This window comes from Chelonoidis abingdonii, chromosome 2, assembly GCF_003597395.2.
Source record: "Chelonoidis abingdonii isolate Lonesome George chromosome 2, CheloAbing_2.0, whole genome shotgun sequence".
Taxonomy (NCBI): domain Eukaryota; kingdom Metazoa; phylum Chordata; order Testudines; family Testudinidae; genus Chelonoidis; species Chelonoidis abingdonii.
In genome coordinates, this window is record NC_133770.1 from 41355381 (window position 1) to 41376730 (window position 21350).

The 21350-nt window shown below is 42.6% G+C and overlaps 1 protein-coding gene across 2 annotated transcripts in view; it reads right to left on the reverse strand.

Moving 5' to 3' along the window:
* PLXDC2 (plexin domain containing 2) overlaps window positions 1-13412 on the reverse strand; it is a 462666-nt gene extending 449254 nt beyond the window's left edge. For both annotated transcript variants that reach the window (XR_012655203.1, XM_075062304.1), the window contains exon 1: window positions 13069-13412. Coding sequence is in view for 1 of the 2 variants with exons in the window: in XM_075062304.1 (XP_074918405.1) it covers window positions 13069-13177 (109 nt within the window). In the remaining variant the exon portion in view is untranslated. The remainder of the gene's footprint in view (window positions 1-13068) is intronic.
* Between the last annotated feature and the right edge of the window lie 7938 nt (window positions 13413-21350).

Here is a 21350-nt window from a genome sequence, read left to right on the forward strand (position 1 = left end):
ATGATGCAAACTGCAGACACACACGCAACGAAAATTAATCAAGTTAAAGTTTTATTGGGGATAGTTACAAGGGGTAAGGGAGCAGTGTATGATTAGCTAATAGAGTTAATAAAACTTAAAACACACAATGACTAAAATATCTACTAACAATATTTATATAAACAAAGATGCAGCATTTAGTAATAACTGATACTTACAAACACAAACCAACGCATAACGACCGGCAAACATAGAAACTCTGTTTGAAACACGTGAGCTGAGAGAGAGGCTTCGAGGTGATCAGGCTCGGTTACGGGGGTACACAGGATTCATTTTTCTTTCTCCTCTCCCTGCCTGCACATGGCAGAGCGGCCTAAAGTACTCACTATGACATCACAGAAGTGTCATAGGGGATGGGGCCCAAAACCTGTGTGTGTTCGTTTCTGATTGGCACAAGCAACATTTACACCAAGTAGGGGAGCAGGTGCCAAACAGTCTGGCTTTGCCCCCAAAAGGTGAGGTAATGCATATTGTTGTAGAATGCGTTCAACACTGAATGACAAAAGAAGAGGCCAGGGCAATACCAGTATGGGCAAGTTCTACAGGATGCAGACAGGAACTCATCTTAACATATACTAGCAATATACTGTGCCTCATGGCAAACTGAGCTCTATAGCCTTGATTCAGGAAAACTCTAAAACATGTATTTAAGTCCATCCATTTTTAGGGCAGAATTTAAGCATGTTTAATATTAAGCACATGCTTAAATTCCATTGACTTTAATGGAACATCAAGCACATATATTAGTGTGGTTCCACTGCGGATGGTGCCATGAATAGAAGCCTAAAGATGTAAGCCGAGACATTTCAAAGGACAGCATCCAACTTTTGAGGTTCACTGATGCTATAATTAATCTGGAAAGGATAGTGTGAATCCCTTTTTCAGGCTTAGAAAAACATTATAAGATAAATACAAGAGTTACTTTTAGAAATTTATTTCTGCCTCCATTTCTCAACCACCTACCATAGCTCTTGTACGATACACCAGGGCACATCACTGTGAAAATAGCAGACACCAAAGAACAGTGATTTTATTAGATGACATAGCGGTTGACTCCATTTGTATTCATACCGTTTCACTCTGCAGGAAATTTCAACATGATTTATTTTAGAGCACGACAAGCACAGGCTATACTGTATATGTTGGTAATGCCTGTGCTTAAAAGTTCATGAGACATACATTCCCAGTAAGTGGTGCTATTACATTTGTGCAATATAATACTAGCATTTATAACAATTATTGTGGCTTGTTCCTTTATTTCATCTTAAGTATAACTCTCAGAGGCCAGATTTGCACGCTGTAGCCCTTAGTTTTACAAACACAGTCATTTATTCTTGCAATTCTGTGGGTACTGTCAATAGTATAAGCTAGTGATAGCAACTGCATTCCAGATTCTCAGGGGGTGTGAGGAGCCGGCCCTGTGTTTACATGGAAATTTTGTCATGCCCACACACTAAGGACTGCACCTACAGAACTGTGCATACAAATGACTGTCTATGAACAACTGGAGGCACTTGGCACCTTGCAGGATTAGACCCTAGCTGCAGTTCTCTTCCTCCCCAAGTTCAACCAAATGAAAAAAGAAGTCAAGTTCACAGCTGGTCACTTCCTCAATTCCATTCATGGATGCACAGAGCAGTAGGAAGTGCAATTTACAGGGAGCTCTAAAATAACACCAGTGGTAAATGAGAAGTCAGATGGAGCCCAACAGAAAGACTAAAGTCTCTGGCCATCTGCCTGTGAGTTTTTTTAGACAGAAGTTGACAGAAGTGAAGTTGTGGCCCACAAGCTGAATTTGTGGATTTAGAGTCAGCTGGGATCAATTATAGCCCTGGATCAGGGGCGCCAAACCCCTGAACTTTGGTGAAGAAAGGGATTCATTTGCTATGAAGTAGACTGGATGACGGCCACAGGGTTCAGACTCTGACAGAACCAAGATTTAAACCAATTCCAAAGACCTCCATGTGACCTTCAGCAAATTACTCACTGTCTCCAAATCTTGATTCCCCATCTGTAAAATTGGGACAATATCACCCTACCGCCCAGAGGATACATTCACTAATGTTAGTGAGGTGCTCAAATGCTGTAATGATGAGGCTAACTAGACAGACCTACAGAGAAACATGGCCTGGAATAGGGAGGAGAGATTTGCAGACTTGGAGTTCAAGGCTTAAATAAATCACAAGCCTGTTCAGGAGGCACAATTTTGGTGGTGGATGATGAAGAGTTCACAGATCAAGATGAGAGAAGCAGCAAGATTTGGGCTTGGACTATAGCAAACATTCAAGTATGAGGCCAATTCTCAGAAGCTGAAATATCTGAAATCTACATCCCACCCTACTTCCTCAAAAAGTGAAATATGCCCCAAAGGTTGGACCCTTGTGTGGCCAACTCCCTCATAACAGAACTGCCAATCGTAGCAGTCTTCAATTAGAATTAAGAACTAGCCTCTTTTGCAGGTCTAAGGGGCTTCTTAATGAAAAATTATTATAGATAATGGTATTCTTTTCCATTCAAACTCAACTTTATGACTAATATCAAAGGAACAACACCTGTTTTAGATCATTTAGGCTTCTCCAAAAAGTGTCCCAATTTCATTTGGTTTGAATGAGAAAACAAAAAGATAGCTAAATACTCAATCAACGGTGAGCATCCACATAATCCTGTATAGAGTGCAGATGAGGGACTAAAAGTCTAATGAGCTGAATCACCAGCAAGCGTGGCTTTGCTTTGCCAGGTCACGCAGATAGACGGGTAAGTAAACAGGATATAGTAAAGGAGGTATGCTAAACATGGTTTTGTCAGTCGGTTTTTGTTGGGGTTTTTTCTATACTGGAAAAAAGGCAATGCCTCCAATGACTTGCAGCATTAGCAGTGAAGGCGAAAGTTTTGTGAAACCAAAAATAGATTTTTTGTCAGTAAAATGTGGTGTTGTTTCTCCTTTCATTTGTTTCTTGGGGAAGGTTTTGTTTTTTGGGGGTTTGTTTTGTTGGGGGTAGGGTTTTTTTGTTTGCTTTTTGGTGTTTTGTTTTCTTTTAACTTAAATTTGATATCTCTGCATTTCAGAGATTTCAGATTCTGAAACAGATTCCACTGTTTATTATGCAACTCCTGTACCACTTCAATTATAAAATATTGTCTTAAATATACTTGCTAAATATACTTGGTTAAAAAATATCTGAAAAATTAGTAAGATGTTAAAAATATATGAAATGATAAACAAAGGTGGCATTCATCTATAAGGAAGTGGTTTGTTGAATCTATTTACTTTATATTAAGAAGATCATTTAGATCAGTATGTATGTATTCTGTTTAGGATCCAGTAATAAATTGTGCTCATACTGAGGCCACGGTTTTGCAATACATCAAATGCTAAGCTTCCAGTCCATAAATGTCTTCGCTGCAAATAACCCATAAGTCTATTATCTTTACAGCAGTTGCAATCTGGAGAATGTGCCCTCTTTTAATTTAATTCCCTCATGAATTTCAATATTAACTAAGAAGCAAGCCTGAATGAGCAATATGCCGTAAAGCCAGGAGTTCACTAATCCCAGGCAAATGACCCAGCTGGACTGTTCACTTCAGCCATTCCACAACAACCCAAACTGCAGCTTTTATGAATAAAATGATCTGTTTGGAAAGAGATCATAGCATGTGGTCCAAAATGCTCAACAATGAGGACTCACAATTGGAAGTGGTCAGAAAATGGTATTTCCAGCTCTTAGGTAATTTCTGACATTTTGAAATGTATTTTCATTCCCAGATAGAGCAAAAAATCAAAATTTCTCACAGAATGGAAATCCCCCATTCACCCCCTCCAGAAAAAAGTGATTCAGAAACTGCTTTCTTAGATAATGTTGAAAAACTTTACCTCATAAATATTAAATATATATTAAAATAAAATAACATTAAAGCTTTAACAAAATAAAAACAAAGTTGAAATGCAACATTTTGACTCTGAAACAAAATGAGAAAGTCATAAAAAATTGTTTTGACACCTTCTCATTGAAAATGTGGTCAGAATCCCAACAAAACTGCATTTTCCAATGGAAAACTGTTCTGCTGAAAATGTTTTGACTACTCTAATCAAAATAACCACTGATGTTAAAGGGAACTGTCCAATATTCTCTACCCTTTCTATTTCTGTACTCTCTCGGGAAGGCTTGTAACACGTACAGACTTAAAAGAAAAAAAGTCCATTCAAACTGATTTTATTTCTTTCCATCTACAGTAGCAAGTTTTGATATTCCTGCCCTGTTTCTTATATAGATCACAATCCAACATGGCTTTGTATCTGCTGTCTTATTGAGGTACACTCAGTCCCCAACCTTGGGTGTGTCAGAGGTACAATTCAACTAGTGCAGTTTTCTAGGCAAGGAAAGTATGTTGGGTTTGGGGGCAGAGGAGGAAGTGCACAATTCAGAGCCAAACTCTGCAGGGAATGTGTATGTGGTAGTGCACAGGAAGGAGGGGCAGGGCATCGGTGAAATGCAGGGCCTAGATTGCTACCTTTAAGTATATCCTCCAGTCCTCCCCTTGTTACAAAGGTGCACTAGGACAGCAAATGCTACATCATCCACTGGGCTGAAGTGGTCTCCAAGCAACAGCTCTGCAGTGGACAGAGATGGGAAGAGTCCTTCTGCTTCACTGTCACTTCCAGGGAGACATCCACCTTTCAGCTTGGACAGGACACTAAGCCCCTGGATTTCACCATCAGGTCCCAACTTTGGCGTGTATGTCCATAAGGTGAGGGGGCACAGATTTTCAAGACTGATATCAAAGAGAGCCACACAGAAATCAAAAAAAAAACAGACTTTGACTCCAACTCAACTTTTTATATGATACAAGTATGGTGTTCAGGACAGGATTTGTTCATTGTCTTACATTCCCTCTGCTGATTCTCCAGAAACAGAGCATAAAGCAATGCAGGCCCTATATAAATATTACCTCTCTCTCTCCAGCCTTCCATTTCTTGTCAACAAAATAGTAATAAAATACAGGAAGTTGTAATCATCGTTTGAGCTTGAACAAAAACATCTAAATATAGATTTGGCACAATCATGACATCTTCAAAGCAGTCAAAACTTCGAACAGCAGGGTGAAAACAAACTCTTACACAATTCTTTCCAACAGTTGGAAAATAGCAGCTTCAGAAAAAAATTTTGAACCAGGGCATTCAAAGTTGAGCTTTTAAATCCATATTTAGGCATATAAATAAATGTAGTGCCAGAGGGCTGAGCACATGAAAATCACATTGAGATCGAGGTGAGGTGCTCAACCCCTTCAGAAATAAGGCTACTAATTTTGGTGCCTGAACATTGATCTACAAGATTAACCTGATGCACTCAGATTAGAAAATTTTGGCTAATATTACTAACGGTTACAATGGGAGAACTTGCCTTTTACAAATCAGTCCAGCTAGAGCTTTCATACAAAGGAAAGTCAGAATTACAAATCCAAATTGGATATTGTCCATTCAGGATTTGCAAGAGTCACAGACTGATAAAAAACAAGAGTCAAAATGAAAAGATTAAATAATAATTTAATAGAAGAAAACAATTAAATGCAGCAGTAACATAATTGCAACTGAAAAGTCATTGGGCTAAATCCTGCCCTCTGAAGACAGTTGAGCTGCATAGGGGTAACCTGGACAGAATTTGCTGTATTCTCTACTGGGATTAAAAAAGGAACTGTAAAAGCTATAAAAGTTATAACAGAACCTTAGTATAGGTTGCCATTGACTAAAGTTAAATGACAATGGAACACCTACAAAGAAAAGGTAAAGAAATTTCAGCATCTACTCATTATGATACAATACATATTTAAAGTGTTATTCAAGATGGGATAATGGAGAGGGTTAGATATTGTACAGGCATTTGTGAACATTTCTTAGTAGAGGTCACTAATCAATTACTGCATGAAGATACAGTACATGTGATAGATATGAAATACACACGCTCTAATAAAATGTCTCTACAATGCTATTCATTAAGAACAAGGTATTAACTGGCCACAGTGAAACTCCAATAATGTTTATTTTAAAAGTCTAAAGCCCCTAAAAGAATTGAAAATCAGAGCCATTTCAAGAGGGGGAACTCTAAATAAACTAGAAATTAAAAAGCTCTCATCTGGATGTAGTCACTGAAATGCTAGAAAACTTAGGTTAAAACTACATATACTGCTGACAAAGGAGCATAGGTCCCAATCCAGCAAAGCCATGGCACTTCTTGCATACTTAACAGTTACATGCATACTTAAATGCTTTGGGGATCCAGAATATCTCTCCTGTATCTGCACTGAGGCCCTGATCTGCTCCCATTGAAAGCAATACAAATATCATATCAAAGGGAATAAGACCACTATGAGCAGAGAATATATTCCCACATATTTGTGTTCTAGTCAATGTAGTCACTATGTTACATAACATCTTTCAAACTCAGAATTAATAAATACACTTAGCAAATCAGATTGCAGAATGCAGATTGCAGAGGGAAAGATAGGTGGGGCCAGGCTAAAATGGGCTGTATCACGGAGGGCCAGAACAAAATTAAGTGAGGTAGTAATCCATGATTAAACAACCCACACAGCATTCACAAACAGCATCTAACGGCATTTTCTGGTATGTTTCATGCTCATTTGCCATAAAGAACACCAAGAGACAGAAACATGAACTTGATGTGGCTTCTCCATACATTTCAGGGTAGAAGGAAATCTCATGGCGGATGTCAGTTCCTTTTTGTTTCTGTAATGCTCTAGTTTGGCAATTTGGGGAACAAGAAGTTAGATTCTACTGTCCGGCATTCTCAGCCCATCCTAATTAGCCCTTCAGTGATCTGATGATATCTCACACTGCTGGCAAGTTAGTACTAGATGACAAGGAATGCTATTTGCTCACAATCCTAAATTCCTCTTCCTTGTGCCTCCCTATCTCCTCTCCCCAAATGTTGGTTTAAAATAAAGTAGTTTTGCTATAAGCTGTCTGAGTTTTACAGTGTTGTTATGACCTAATTAAATTTCATCACTGAGCAATGACAACCCTGGTACTGTTTTGAGTCTATTTTAAACTCTGGCTTCAGGTTAACTTAGTGAGGAGAAAACCAAGAATAGAATTAAACAGAAATTACTCTCAAAACAAATGAAAATTACCTTAGTCATTTTGATCTGTATAATATTCCACTTACCACTGTGGGAAAGGAAGTATGAAAAAGCAGAGGTCTACATTAAGACAGAGTACTCTCAACTGTCTGAATTTTAGTATCAGTTTCTATTAACCTAAATGATTTCTAGCTCTATGCATATAGGTAAATATACTTGGGGTTAACATTTGGGGCCAAAATGCGTGAGGGTTTGGAAACAGAACCTTATTGTGGTTATATCATTACATCATCCAGCCTGAAGGCAGGGTTCATCATTGCTCCACCCATAAAGACTGACAGGCACAGCTGAGTTTCTAATTTCTCTAGAAGAAGACATTGTTGAGCTGGTGACTGACTGTCAGTGGCCTTTGTGATAGGAAGATATCTAACCTTTGGATGGGGTAACATCTTAATAGGGCAATAATTCTGAAAGCATATAGGCATGCAGTTGTGCATGTGAAATTCACACGCATAAGCCTATGCACATAAACTTATGCACATGCATAAGCCTGTATACAGTTATGAAAAATTACATTTGCAATAGAATTAGCTATTTGTGTGTACACCGGCGCCGCAAGCATGGGAGGCAGGAGAAGTGAAGCAGCCATGGCGTGCTAGGGGAGGAGGCGGAGCAGGGGTGAGCTGGGGTGGGCAGCTGCCGCACAGCTCCCCGGGCCAGGCTGGAGGGGAGCTGCCATGGCTGGAGGGGGACGCCTCAGGGCGGGGGGGGGGCAGCTGCCACACGGCTCCCCAGGGGGGAGCTGCCACAGGAGGGGCGCCTCAGGTAGGAGGGCAGGGAGCCACTGCCAGGCTCAGGGACGGGGGAGGGCGACAGTGGAGTTTCACTAGGGCAAAACATCATTGCACCGGCCCTGTAACAGGCTAATCTTCTACAGGGTTCTCAAACAGGGGTCGCCGCTGTGTAGGGAAGCCTCTGGCAGGCCGGACATCGGTGGGTTACCTGTCCTGTCCGCAGGTCCGGCCGATCGCAGCTCCCACTGGCCCTGAGCAGCAATCCGTGGCCAGTGGGAGCCGCGATCAGCCGGACCTGCGGACAGGGCAGGTAAACACACCAGCCCGGCCCATCAGGGGCTTTCCCTTCACAAGCGGCAACCCCTGTTTGAGAAACCCTGTGCTACCTCCTTCACAGTCCCTCAAGTCCATTCCCCTCATTAGAGTATTCCAATGAAATTGCAATTTTTGAATCTCATGGAGTTTCCATGAGTCCCCTGGGGTTTTCACAAGACTGCAGGATATGACCCCATGTTTTGCTTTACATTAATTTACCTGTGGTAATAAACTAAATTACCCAAAATGACAGAATTTTTAGAAGTCTAATTTACATTTCATCATGAATTATATTTGTTGACAGCTTGGACAGGGACAATAGTCAGTTCCACTGTGCCTTATAGTTAATTTCAAGTTTAGAGTTAGTCACAAGTCTGATGCAAATGATGCAAGGGGATGCAAATAACAAGCTGTTCTCAGAGTAATTTTTAAAAAGTCAATGAACTATAACTATTGATCTTACTGCAGGTTTTGTAGAAACATGTTACAAAACCTGAATTTAGAGACTCAGATCAACCTGACTAATCTGTGACAAACATCTTTGTATATCAGCAATATTTCAAACCACACATTTAGAAAAAATGATAATACGTCAAGAGGAGAAAGTAGGAAAAGTAAGGATGTAAAAATAGAGATGAGTTCCTTAAAAGGAATTCTAAGTACTACTTATATCGGACATGTGTTGGCTTTATTGCTGAAGTATCAGTAACGGCCACCTGTATTTCTCTATTTGATTTTTTGTTTACAAATATCATTAACTCACAGAAATGCGGTATAACATTTAATACAATAGAAATAGAAGTTACCAAACATATAAACTGCTTAATATTTTGTTTCTTTTGCTGATTTAAGATGAAATATTAATCAGCCAAGTCTCCTAATGAGAAAAAAGTAATACAGACAAGCAACTCAAGCAGTGCAGCAGGTTTGAATGTTTGAGTATTAGCTAAAGGTTAGTCTAAGAATAAAATGGAACAAATTGAACAATATTCCCCTCTAAATAGCAATATTTGGAAATGGTTGTTTGTCAATGAATATAAATTATATCAAAACACTGGAACACACTTTGATGGAACAAAAATTACAGTAAAAGCCTCCTAATTCTGACTGATCGTGTTTTCAGAAAAGTAATATTTTTAAGGCTTCTTGTGGGAATACTTCAACAATTAATAAGCCCTCATTTAGACAACCAGAAGCTGTAATTGTTCAGCTAGCTTCCCAAAGAACATTTGTTTCAGTTTACTGAACTTATTTCATATTCAGTGTGATTATCTTAAAAGACACATATGCCCAAATCTTACATTTAAGAACCTTGACCACTGATTTATGCCATTTCTAGTCAGTAAAATGAAGCTCTACACAAACACAAATATAGAAAAAAATAATATAAGACAATTGGTCTGAAACATTTTGAAAAGAACCATGTCTGCTGAAAGACAAAGTTGCAAGGGACAACAGTTCTGCCCTCTTGTGGACATGCTTCCTATTCATCAGCAGCACAAACACTTCACATTTAATTCCACAACCAGGAACTTTTTTGTTTGGTTACAGCCAAACACGTTTGCTATAAAATTACTGGTTGCTAAACATCAAACCTCTAGGCTACTAGACAAATGGTTAGTATCTCAGGAAGTCTGAAGGGACTAGTTTGAACTGTTGGCAAAAGCTGTACAAAAAACTGTGGCTCAGCAAACTGTGGGTCAGTTTTATATGAAATCATGATGTCCATTTGATAACATTCCATAAAATCCTCTCTTTACTCCAGCTATTCAAGAACCTATACCACATGTATTGTCTGCATTCCTTTCTATTTTTATTATTATTATTATATTTATTATTTTATTTTTATTTCATTTCAATTACAGGAATGTATTTTACTCCTGAGAATGTAAATAATGCATAGTTCAGACACAAACTATAATCAAACTCCCATTAAGCATTTGCAGTTACTTAGAAGATTTTTTGGTTCAGTTTAAAATTTAGAAGACTATATTTAAACGTATCAGAAGGGGCATGGTATTGACCTCGATGTACAAGTAAAACTTTTAAATGGCACTTTTTACATTTCAAACCACATAAACTGAGGTTAGATACAGATGTTCATTTTCAAAATGGTACTCCTTGGACACGCAGATATAAAAATTCATGGAATAACTTTCAGAATATATTTTTGTTGCAGTCAGGTCTCCTTGCTCTGCATAACATCATTCTCTACTTGCTGTAAGAAATATAGTCTATTATTCTATTGTGCTTCTCTATTGAAGAAAGAAGGAACCATACATATTAAGGCTGAATGTATTTCAATTTCTGTTATTGAATTTCGACAACATGCTTGTGACAGTAATATCACATTTTTAGAAACAGGATTTAAAAAGATAACAAACCTCACAACGAGCTACCTGTCAAAAGTTGTCATTCAAAATTTCCATTTTACTGTTATGAGAGAAGATTATCTCTTATAGATTATTTCATCAGGACTTAACATAAAAATAAAATTCACCTTTATAATAACTATCTTGTTACTTTACACTATGGATCATATTCAAAGCTTAAATATTTTTCCTTAACTTGGTAAGACACAGCATATTAATAAACCAATAACAGATTAATGAGCAGGTGATATGTCATTCTATTTAGTGCTGAGATAGACATTAAAATAATGCAACTCTAAAGCCTAAATCAGCAATGAATGACCAGCAGTGTGCATTGATCATTCACTTCATCAATAGACTGTATTTAATCAAGAAATTATTGACACTTCTTTTGCACAAACACGCCTACGGTGGAAAATTAATGAACTTTACATACTCAGAGTACAGCCTTACATCTTTATTATTTTATTTTCTTAGCCTCACCCCTTTCCTTTATTTTCTCTAGTGATTTACAGTAAATAATATTTGTGTATGTTTCCTAAAGGCAAAGCCCTAGAAATTGCAGCACGGGGTTGGACATATACACGCTGAACAGGAGTATATGAAAATCTTCCTTCTGGGTTTTCCCTGAACTGACATGTGAGCCCTCAGCAACCTGCAATACCTAAACTCAGTCGTAGGCCCTCCAGGTCTGGCATAGCCCTAGGTGAATGTTTTTAAAACTTCTACATCTATACTGCTCATGTCACGCAACTCTTCCCATTTGTATCAAACTACCTGTGCAAAATGGGGTTAGTTTTCTTACAGACTATTTGTAGAAGGACTACAGGACTCAGTTTGGGGGTTAACTGGCAGGGGAGGGAAAGTAACGTGTCCTTATGGCTCTAAAGATGGATGTTTAATGATAATAAAATATTTGCATTCCCAAACCTAACCCATAATGTTAAACAGCAACTTTCAGTTGTTATTCTTAGCCTCCTAATATGCTAAAAATGTTCACCCTATTCTATTCATCAGCCAACTTTTCCCAAGCATGCCAAGACTTCTCTGGCAATTCTCCCTATGGATTAAAAGCATGCAGAGGTCTGTGGGATATGATGATCAGGAAGGGAACCACGTTTGGGGATCTGGGCAGCTGATGAGAGCCCACTACATGTGGCTGGCCTGATGCACTAACAGGTGTTTCTAGAAAAGTTTTGAACTAGAGGACCCTGAAAGGGTTACAAGCAAATGTGGTCAGCCCATGGTACCAGCAAGGGCTGGAGTTAGGCACCTGCCAGTACCTAAACTAATGTGTGCTGATTTATTGATGGGCATGCAGCTGAGGGCTTCCAAGAACTGGGCCAGAGTGAGAGGCAGCTCTAGCCGGTCTCAGTCGTCTGGGCTGATCATCGGGAGTCAGTCCCAGACCACTTTGCAAGCATTAGGATTGGTGGGATCCAGGGAGAAAAGGCCTGCTGAAGAGGAAGTTTTCCAGGGACACTTACAACCTGGTTTTGAGAGGTAATGAGCAACCTCAACTCCAGCTAAAGTCAGAGGGAGCTGCAGTTGCTCAGCACCTCTGAAAATCAGGCCTTAAGTGAAGACAACACCCGTTACTAGAGAGCCATGGAGAGAAAGCAGCCTATTTAGTAACAGCAAGGAACCCACTGAGCCCAGTGGAGAACAGGGGCTTCCTTTTGCAAGCCTGTCCCTCTCCACAGAGGGGGTGTGGCAATTACTGTTGCGCTTTACAAAGCCAGGGTCTCTCTGACAGGCTTTGGCGGGCAGGGCTGGGTCACAGCTCCCAGGAGACTCGGGTTCCCTGGATGTTCAGACCAGTTAGGTGACTAATTAAGGCCGTTCTACCTTTGCAGCGTGTCTCTCTCACCTAGGGTGACCAGATGTCCCAATTTTATAGGGACAGTCCTGATTTTTGGGTCTCTCTCTTATATAGACTACTATTACCTCCCATCCCCTGTCCTGATTTTTCACACTTGCTTTCTGGTCACCCTACTCCCACCGCCCAAGTATCATGGCTGGGATTGAGACTCCTGGGCTCTAGTGAGAAGTTGGGACTCAGGAAAGAAACACCCCCGACACTCCCTCAGCTGAGCGGCTCCCGATTTACCCCCAGTAAACTCGGGAAGAGGGGGCGGGGAGGTCCCAGCTCCAAGGCAGCAACCTTCCCACGGACCCAGAGGCAAGGGGCAAACCCAGTCCCAACCGCAGCATCTAACTGTGGCCACCGCTTCGCTGAAGGGGGGACAGGCTTGATCTCCCTCGGCCGGCCAGCAAAGTGGAGTGGGCGGTAGAGGGAGGCTGGGGCAGGGGGGCTGACCTCGCACAGCACCGGCGCCTGGGGGGAACCCGACTAGAGGCCATGATGGGGGCTGCTGATCGGCGTGTGACTCGCCCGCACACCCCAGAACAGCCCCGCCACGGAAGCGGGGAACTTCCGCAGCAGCCCTTACCCTGAGGTCGCCGCGCCGTCTCCCCGTCCACGAGCTGGAAGCGGGCTGCCAAGCACTGGGCGAGGAAGAACGCTGCAGCCGCTAAGTGGCCGTGCCTCGGGCTCGCCATCGCCCCGAGCCTGCCGGGCTCGCTCGCTCCTTTGCTGCGCTGCTCGCTTGCGGGGCGGTGGGGGCCGGGAGAGTCCTGCAGAGCCCACTGCTAGCCGCGGCCGGGGCGCCTCTGGTTCGCATCGGCTCCCCTCCGGCCGCGGGGAGACGCCGGGCTCGGTCCCTCCGGCGGGAGCAGCCCCAGGAACGCAGCAGCTGGCGGAAGACAAGCCCAGCTCCGGCCGCCAAGCGCCCAACTCTCCCTCCTTGCGGCGGCGGCTGGCCGGGCGCCCCCTGCCCGCCCAGTGGGAGTCGGGCTGTGGCTGTGGCTCCTCTCCACGCGCAGTTCAAGGCAAAGCCTCCCCACTGCCCGTCAGCGCCGGTACTGGAGCGCCGCGGCTCTAGGGGAGGAGGGAACAAAATAAGTTTCTCCCCCTCACCCCCCACCGGTGTCTTGTTGCTCCAGCCCCGTGGGTTCAGGCCAGAAGGGCAGAGCCGCTCCTCGCAGGCGCGGGATGGGGAACCAAGCGAGGAGCCCCGAGGCGAAGCCGGTGTCTGGCGGGGCCAGCCGCGCGGGGAACTAGTTTGGGGCTGGAGCTGGAAGGGGAGCGCGCGCCTGGCAGCTGCTGCCTGCCTGGTCTTAAGTGGGGAGAGCGCGCCGCTGGCTGGGCGCCCCGAGCGGCCCCGCTCCCCTTGCTCGGGTCCAGGCGGCCGGAAAGGACCTGCCCAATTGCTGCACTTTACTGGGGCAGAGATAGCGAGAGAGAGGAGCCTCTCCCTCCCCCCCCGGGAGAGGCAGGAGCTCCGCGCCCAGCGCCCCACGGCCGGCGAGAGGGGGCCGCAGCTTCCCACTGGCTGCCGGATTACTGGCGGGCACCGCTCTCCCGCCCCCGGCAAACACGAAGGGGGGCTTTGCCAGGAGCAGCGTGGCCGCGGGCAGCGTTCATTCGGGAGAGGCCTGGGGGAGGGAGTTGGTGGAGGATGGAGAAAGAGAATCAAATTAAAAAAGGATTTGTCCTTAGACAGGAGGATAAAGAGGCATTTTGGTTGTTGGTGAGAGGGATGTCCCTGAAAACCCACAAACTCAGTGAGTTTTTCATGGCCCTGCTGCTGCCATCTAAAGTGCAAAGAAGAATATTAGTTAGGGAAACTGGCTTGGTCCTGACTTTTGCTTATGTCAGTTGCTGGCATTGAGATCAGCTGGAGCTTGGGAAAGAGGGCTGGAGAATAAGCGGGGTTCAAGGGAAAGGAACAGTGACAATCTGCCCCCGAGAGCTGTTTGACAGCCTGGAGGTGGGTGAAAGAGCATCAGTGTAAGTGGGGACGGTCACGGTATGTCTCTGGAAAGTATCACTGGAGCCCACCAGAGCCCCTTCCATTTAACCCTTACCCTAGTGAGTACTGGAAATGTCGCATAAAGTCTATGGAACAGGAATCCTGATTTTTATAAATTCCTCTGCTCAAAATGCCCCCTCCCCCCCCCAAAGCAGAGGCATATAAATACTAAACACTTTTAATGAGGCGGTGTCACTAGTAATCCTTTTTGGACAAGTCAGCCCCTTTGCTGCAAAGTAAATGGTTGTGATAGATATACAGTACTAAACTATTGGAACCATGGTTAATACGTTGCAAAGATTTATCCACGTGCTTAATTTAATGCACTCTGAATAATCCTATCCCATACATAAATCTTTGCAGGATCAAGGGTCCATGCGAGTAAAACTAGCGGAAAGCATATATGTCTATCTCAGGCACAGAAATGAAAGAGCGACCAGTTTGTGCTAGCTCTCACCCAGTTGTATTAACCAGTTAAGCAGACCATTGCTATAATAATTCTCATGAAGAAACCTTAATGGACCACATACGCTTTCAACCCAGGATAATTAAATAGGGCTGCTGCACTTCAGAAATAAATTAACTTTTAATATGTAACCACTAAAAGAAGCAGCGATGAGATTTTATCTTCAAGTAAGTTATACCACTGTTTGTGAGATTAAAAAATTATGAGCTCTTTTATAATTGTTTTATCCTTAATCTCTTGACACACATATGCATAAAGCATAGCAGAACTTCTTTTAATGCATATTTTCCCTATGAGCAGAACTTTGCACAGTCATTTGCTATGAAGTAGACTATATATCTGAGCCTTTTGCAGAAAAATATCTGACCCAGCTAAATACCGTTGTGTCCATTATGTTTGTCCTTCTTAAGGGTCTTTATTATTTGCAGGAGATTAGCAGAAAGAGTTATCAATCAAGCCATATATTATTTGTTAACAAATAATTTTAGAAATGCTGTCATTGTACTAGAAAGAGAGAGTGAAGAGGAGAGAATGTGCTAAATTGAAGACTAGGGTGACATTTTGGCTCCATTGAAATCAATGGAAGTTTTGCCATTTACTCCAGTGGGATCAGGAATTCACTCTGGAGAAACAGTGTGTGTGACTTTGGTGAAGTCACTTGAAGATGATCATTAAAAAGGTGAAATTTTAAAAATTGATTTTTTTAACTTTGTGATGCATAAAGAATACACTCCTCAGTTAACGTATTTATGTTCCTGAAAAATGCGACTTTAAGTGAACTGATGTTAAGAGAATCCAATTTCCCCATAAGAATTAATATAAATGGGGGTTAGGTTCCATGCAGCTTCCCCTACTCTGCAAGCACCAGGGGTGGGGAAGGCTCAACCCTCAGCCCGCCTACTCCTCCCCTTCCCTCAAGCCCCCACTCTTGACCCACCTTTTCTCTCCCACCACTTCCTCCCCCTTTACTTCACACACTGCATCCTGGCTCCTTCCCCCTCCCTTCTAAATGCTGCAAGCCTGCTGATTGCCATGTTCAGGAGGCAAGGTAGGGAAGGGGAGCCTGTGTGCTGAGTCCTCGCTCCTCCCCCTCCCTCCTGCCTCCAAAATGCTGCAAGCCAGCTGATTGCAGGGGCAACTCCAGGCCCCAGCACGCCAAGCGCAGGCTTAGGGTGGCATGCCGCGGGGGGCGCTCTGCCAGTCGCCGGGAGGGCGGCAGCCAGGGATCCAGTGGACCTTCCGCAGGCGTGCTTGTGGAGGGTCCACCAAAGCCGCAGGACCAGTGGACCCTCCGCAAGCATGCCTGCAGGACGTCCACCGGAGCCGCGGGACCGGCGACTGGCAGAGTGTCCCGTGTGGCATGCCACCATGCTTGGGGCGGCGAAATGTCTACAGCCATCCCTGGCTGATTGCCACGGGCAGGAGGGGGAAGGTGCTGATCTGCGGGGTCTGCTAGTTGTGGCGAAAGCAGGCAGCCAAACAACATAAGAGTGGAGCATTGCACAACTTTAAATGAGTATGTTCCCTAACTGATCAGCAATTTAACAACGAAACAACATTAAGCAGGACAACTTTAAGTGAGGAGTTACTGTACCTGCTGGGTTTCATTTGTTAACCTTAGATGTATCAGGAATGCAAGTCCAGTCTTCCCAGTTTCTGCTGGTGCGAGAGATGGGAATCATGAGCTCTCACATTTTAAGAAGGAGCAGCTATTGAATTTTTAACAAAGAGATCCTTTCTTGCAAGTGTTAATCAGGCATTGATATTAAAAATGTGAGAACAAAAGCAAAATAAGAACCAAGGAACCTTTAGCAGTCTGAGTAACAATGTCCTCTGTTTTGCTCAGCATTGTTATGCTGTCATACATTCACTCATTCTTCAGTCACACTAGAGTCTTCCAGTGAAGGAAAGATCTGAATGTCTTATATGCAGCTTTTCTAATATAAAAAAAAGTCACCCTTTTAGATTATGGTGTATGAAAAAGGCCTGAAAGCATTTTTAGAAAAGCCAAAACAAGTGCAAGCCAAATTTTCTTTCTGCGTTTGCGGCTTGGTGCTAAATATTATTATTTACTGTTTTAGATTTATATTCCTTACACTTGTCTCACAAATACTCTAGTGCTCAAAGGAAGTGAGGGATTATACTGTCTTGAGCCCAAGCAATCTGTAAATGGGAGTCATACAAGGTTCCCCACACAGCTCTGACAACTTACAATCATAAATTGAAACAATCCACTTTGTTGGTAGTGGGATGTGGACATAGGGATTAGGATAAGAGCATCAAATTCACTTTCACTTTTGTTCTGATGAATTAGAACTAGAACATAGATCTCCAAAGAGGAAAAACAAATACATTACTCTTCTGCACTATAAAAGACAACCAATACACGTCCTGGTGTAATTTGTGTGTAAAGAGACAAGTAAAACCTAATAGTGTGCCAGGGGAAAAAAAATCAGATGCAAGTTAATAATACCATTGTGATTAATGGCAATAGATCATTGCTAAGAGGCATTCATAGCAAAGATAGAGCATATTTATTCATGTATATTAATAAAATATAACAAATTGTGAGAAGGCACCTTTCTTTGATGGTTCTTTGACTCAGTGGATTTAACTTGTTTTGGACAGGATAATTTTTCATCTCTATAATGTTGTTTTGCTCTCTCCCTCCTTTACATATTGTCCTATGTCTCTAAGGAACCATTCCTCAGCAGGCTTGTATCAGTGTAGTTGCACTAAAAATCAATGAAGCTGCTCTGATTTACACTAAACAAGGATATGATCCTAAATTCTTATCTTCCTACTTAACTCCAGCATTACTGATTGTATCATCAATCATCCCAGGAGGATAGGAGAGACTCATTTGTTGTCTGGAACTGCCTCACTACTTTCAAATTCTCTCTCTCGCCCACACACTGGTTTCACTTTTTCTTCTTCTTGTATCAGAGTCTTTCAACCCCACAGCCTTCTCAACTTCTTGCATCATCTTGGTAGAGCAGAGCTTTAACCACTTATTTCTCCCCTTCACATTAGGACATATATGACAAATCCTGCAATATCTTGGGAAACCCTTGTTGAATTAAGCATCCTAGGAGTTCTTTGTATTAAAAATGCAAGATGTTATGTATTTCCATGAGGGAGAGGGACTACAGCCCTCTAGGAACTGTGTGGGATGATTAGGCAGTTTTCCTCAGGTTGGAATACCTCCAGAGAACTATTACCGGCACCTGGCCAAAGGCTCAGATATGCTTGTTCAGACTTGATTCTCCAGGGACCAACAGACAAAGAAGGGATTTTTGGTTATATAGCCTGAGTTATAAAAAAAACAAACAAAAAAATAACCCAATGTAGAGCCTTCTTTCTGATCCAACAAATGGACAGGAATTCTTGTCTAGAGAAGGATTGGCAGGTCTTTGACCTACTGAGGCCCCATAAGACTTGGTGAGCTGATTCTGAGCTGAAGCTGTGATTAGTTTGTGCCCACAGGAAAAAGCCATGTGTCGGAATTTGGGTGATCTCTGGTAAGCTTATTAGCATCTATTTTGGTTCTTGTATTGTTTCACTATTTTTTTTTCTGTAATGCTTTTACTTTAAGAATAAAAGCACCTGCTTCAAAAGAGTTGTGTGGTAATTTAGAGCTGTTGACTTATATCAGTCTGTCTTTTGAGAAATGACACCATACAGTCAGGAGCCTGACCAGCCTGGAAATATCCAGGTCAGGGGGAAGAGAGAGGGTGTCACGCAGTCACCGGGCAATGCTCTGAAACTACTCCATACGAAGCCAGTCAGGACTCTGGGGGAGATTCCTCTCTCTGAGCAGACTGTCTCCAGGGCAAGAAGCTTACACCGCTTTGACCTTCCTGGGTCTGACCTTGGAGCATTCAGCATCCCCTTGCACACCGTGCGCTTCCCACAGTGAGTCTGCAGAGGCGGGGCTCCTGGGGAAGCCGGAGGGTCCTGCACCCCAATTCCACAGTCAGACGTGACTGTCAGCTCACCAGTAAAACAGAAGTTTTATTAGATGATAGGAACATGGTCCAAAACAAAGCTTGTAGGTACAGAAAACAGGACCCCTAATTCAGGTCCATCTTGGGACCAGGGAGGCCAAAGCCCCATCTGAGCCTCCTCCATTTCCCAAGCCATCTCTGAACTGAAACTCTCCAGCCAGTCCTCTGGCCTTTGTTTCTTTCCCGGCCAGAAGGTCACCTGATTTCTTTGTTTTCCAACACCTTCGGTTGGCATCTTTGCAGAGGAGGGGCCCAGGCCATCAGGTGCCAGGAGACAGGGCGTCAGCCATTCTAGATACTTAAGAACTCCATGGGGAAATTGAGGCACCTACATAGTATTCAGCGAAAACATTAAGAACATTCCCACTTTGTCACAGAGGGGATGGCTGAGAAGCCTGGAGCTTACAGTGAGCGCTCTTGTTGGACCATAGAGGGGAAAGTCAGATGCAGCTGCCCCGAACTGACACATATCCTACCCTTTTTTAATCATAGCAAAAGAGTGAAGGTGCTGGCAAGGTGACTGTGTACACACATAGCCCCCAGAGGGAGTTGACTCCTCCCATGTTGACTCTGGAAGTCATTCTGAGAGGATGTTGTTGGGATAGGATGTCTCTTCTTCCTACATTTGGGAAAGGAGAAAATGGTATGTACCTGTAGCATCAGCATCAAGAGGGGAGCTACCTTTGTACCCTCCTCCATCAAGAAACAGATGTGGGTTTTTATATATAATGAAGTTGTACCTACTGTCATTACGTGGGGAAATGTTGGCTGCTTGTGCTAGCTCACTACTAAGTGGAACACAAGTAACAATACCTTCTATTGTAGATGTGGTGTCTTAGTATAATAACAAATACCCAATAGTTTCAGGGCCCATTGACTGCATCTGCGAGGATTGTTCCACATGAGAACTGAAGGGTGTGGCCCTTACTGTGCAAATATTCCATAACTCAATCTTATACATCTTTTGACCATGAAGTATTTTAGGTACAGTTATTTGTAAACATGTTTTTCAGATTAGTTATAAAAATATTAAACCTAAATGACCAAAATTAAAAGTCAATAACAATGACAAGGAGTGAAAGTATTTGAGTTTCAAAACAATTCAAGTTGCATTGGTTTGAAAAGTAGACACTCACATTTGGAAGTTTCTCTGTTCTGGGAATGTTCCTTTACACTTTTAGGTGAAATGAACATACCAAAATATTGTAGCTAAGCAGTAGCAATGCAGAAAGGTGGAGAATAAATTGTGGGGGTTTTTTTTTTTTGGAGAGGGCAGGGAGGGAGGGAGAAGAGATAAGGTTTTGTTATTTAAATTATAAGACGTTTTTCTTTTTAAACATAAACCTGTTTAAAATGAAATCTGAATTTAATACAAAATATTTTAAGGACTAAAATTGTAATCTCTTAAAACATTTAAATAAAGAAAAAAAGCTTAATCCATGAGCCTGTATCAAGAACTTTTGAGTTAAAGGTGCTTTTCTATATGAAGAATCAAGAACAAGATCTAACTTTTAAGGACAAGCTTTATGAATATTTCACAGTTGGTCATGTACTGTATTAAGGGCTTGATCCTGTGGGGGACTCAGGGGCTGTGCTACTGGGAGCAAGAGACTGGCAAAGTCATCACAGGCATTGGACTGGGCCTCTGAGTCTGGGAGACACCATAACGTATGTGTGGAATCATACACCTATTTTATAGCTTCTCCCTTCCTGAGCTCTGATTGGATCACCTCTCAAATCATGAATATTTATGACTCCACACATCCCGAAAACTTACTCTCCAGCTCATGGAAAAGCACTGATCTGCCCAGTAACTTCTAACCCTCGCTTCTAGGTACTTCAGGGAAATGGTATTCCTCTGTCTCCTTGCATATGTACACAGACAAGGATTCAAACAAACAGAAATCCAGTGTAAATGGCATGTAGGTTATATGAGCAGAAGTCCCATACTGTTTTTAGTTCTTTTGTGTTTCTGGGAATAGGGGAGGGGGAATTATGTAACAAGGGAGCAGGAGCAGAGTGTGCTACCAGAAAGGAGCAACACTAGTGTCAAAACAGGACACCAGGGGAAGAAGGGACAACATTTTTCAGAGTGCAGCTTCTAGTGTTGATTTCAGCACGTGGGAACTGGAGAAAAAAAAACCAAAACCAAACCCTGCCCTAGCTACAAATAAGCCCTCCCCCCAAAACACACCCACCCCCAATTTGAGAATATTTTCAAGAAATACCTGCACTTCTGGGTAAAAAAAAGAAACACATGCCAAATGTAAAGAGTTCAATAAAAAGATGCAAGGCCTGAAGGCCTGGTTGTCATAATGAATCAACATTATGAAAAATGCTCATCAGAAGACAAGGTTTTTGCAGATGATTGTTCAGACATGTCCAAT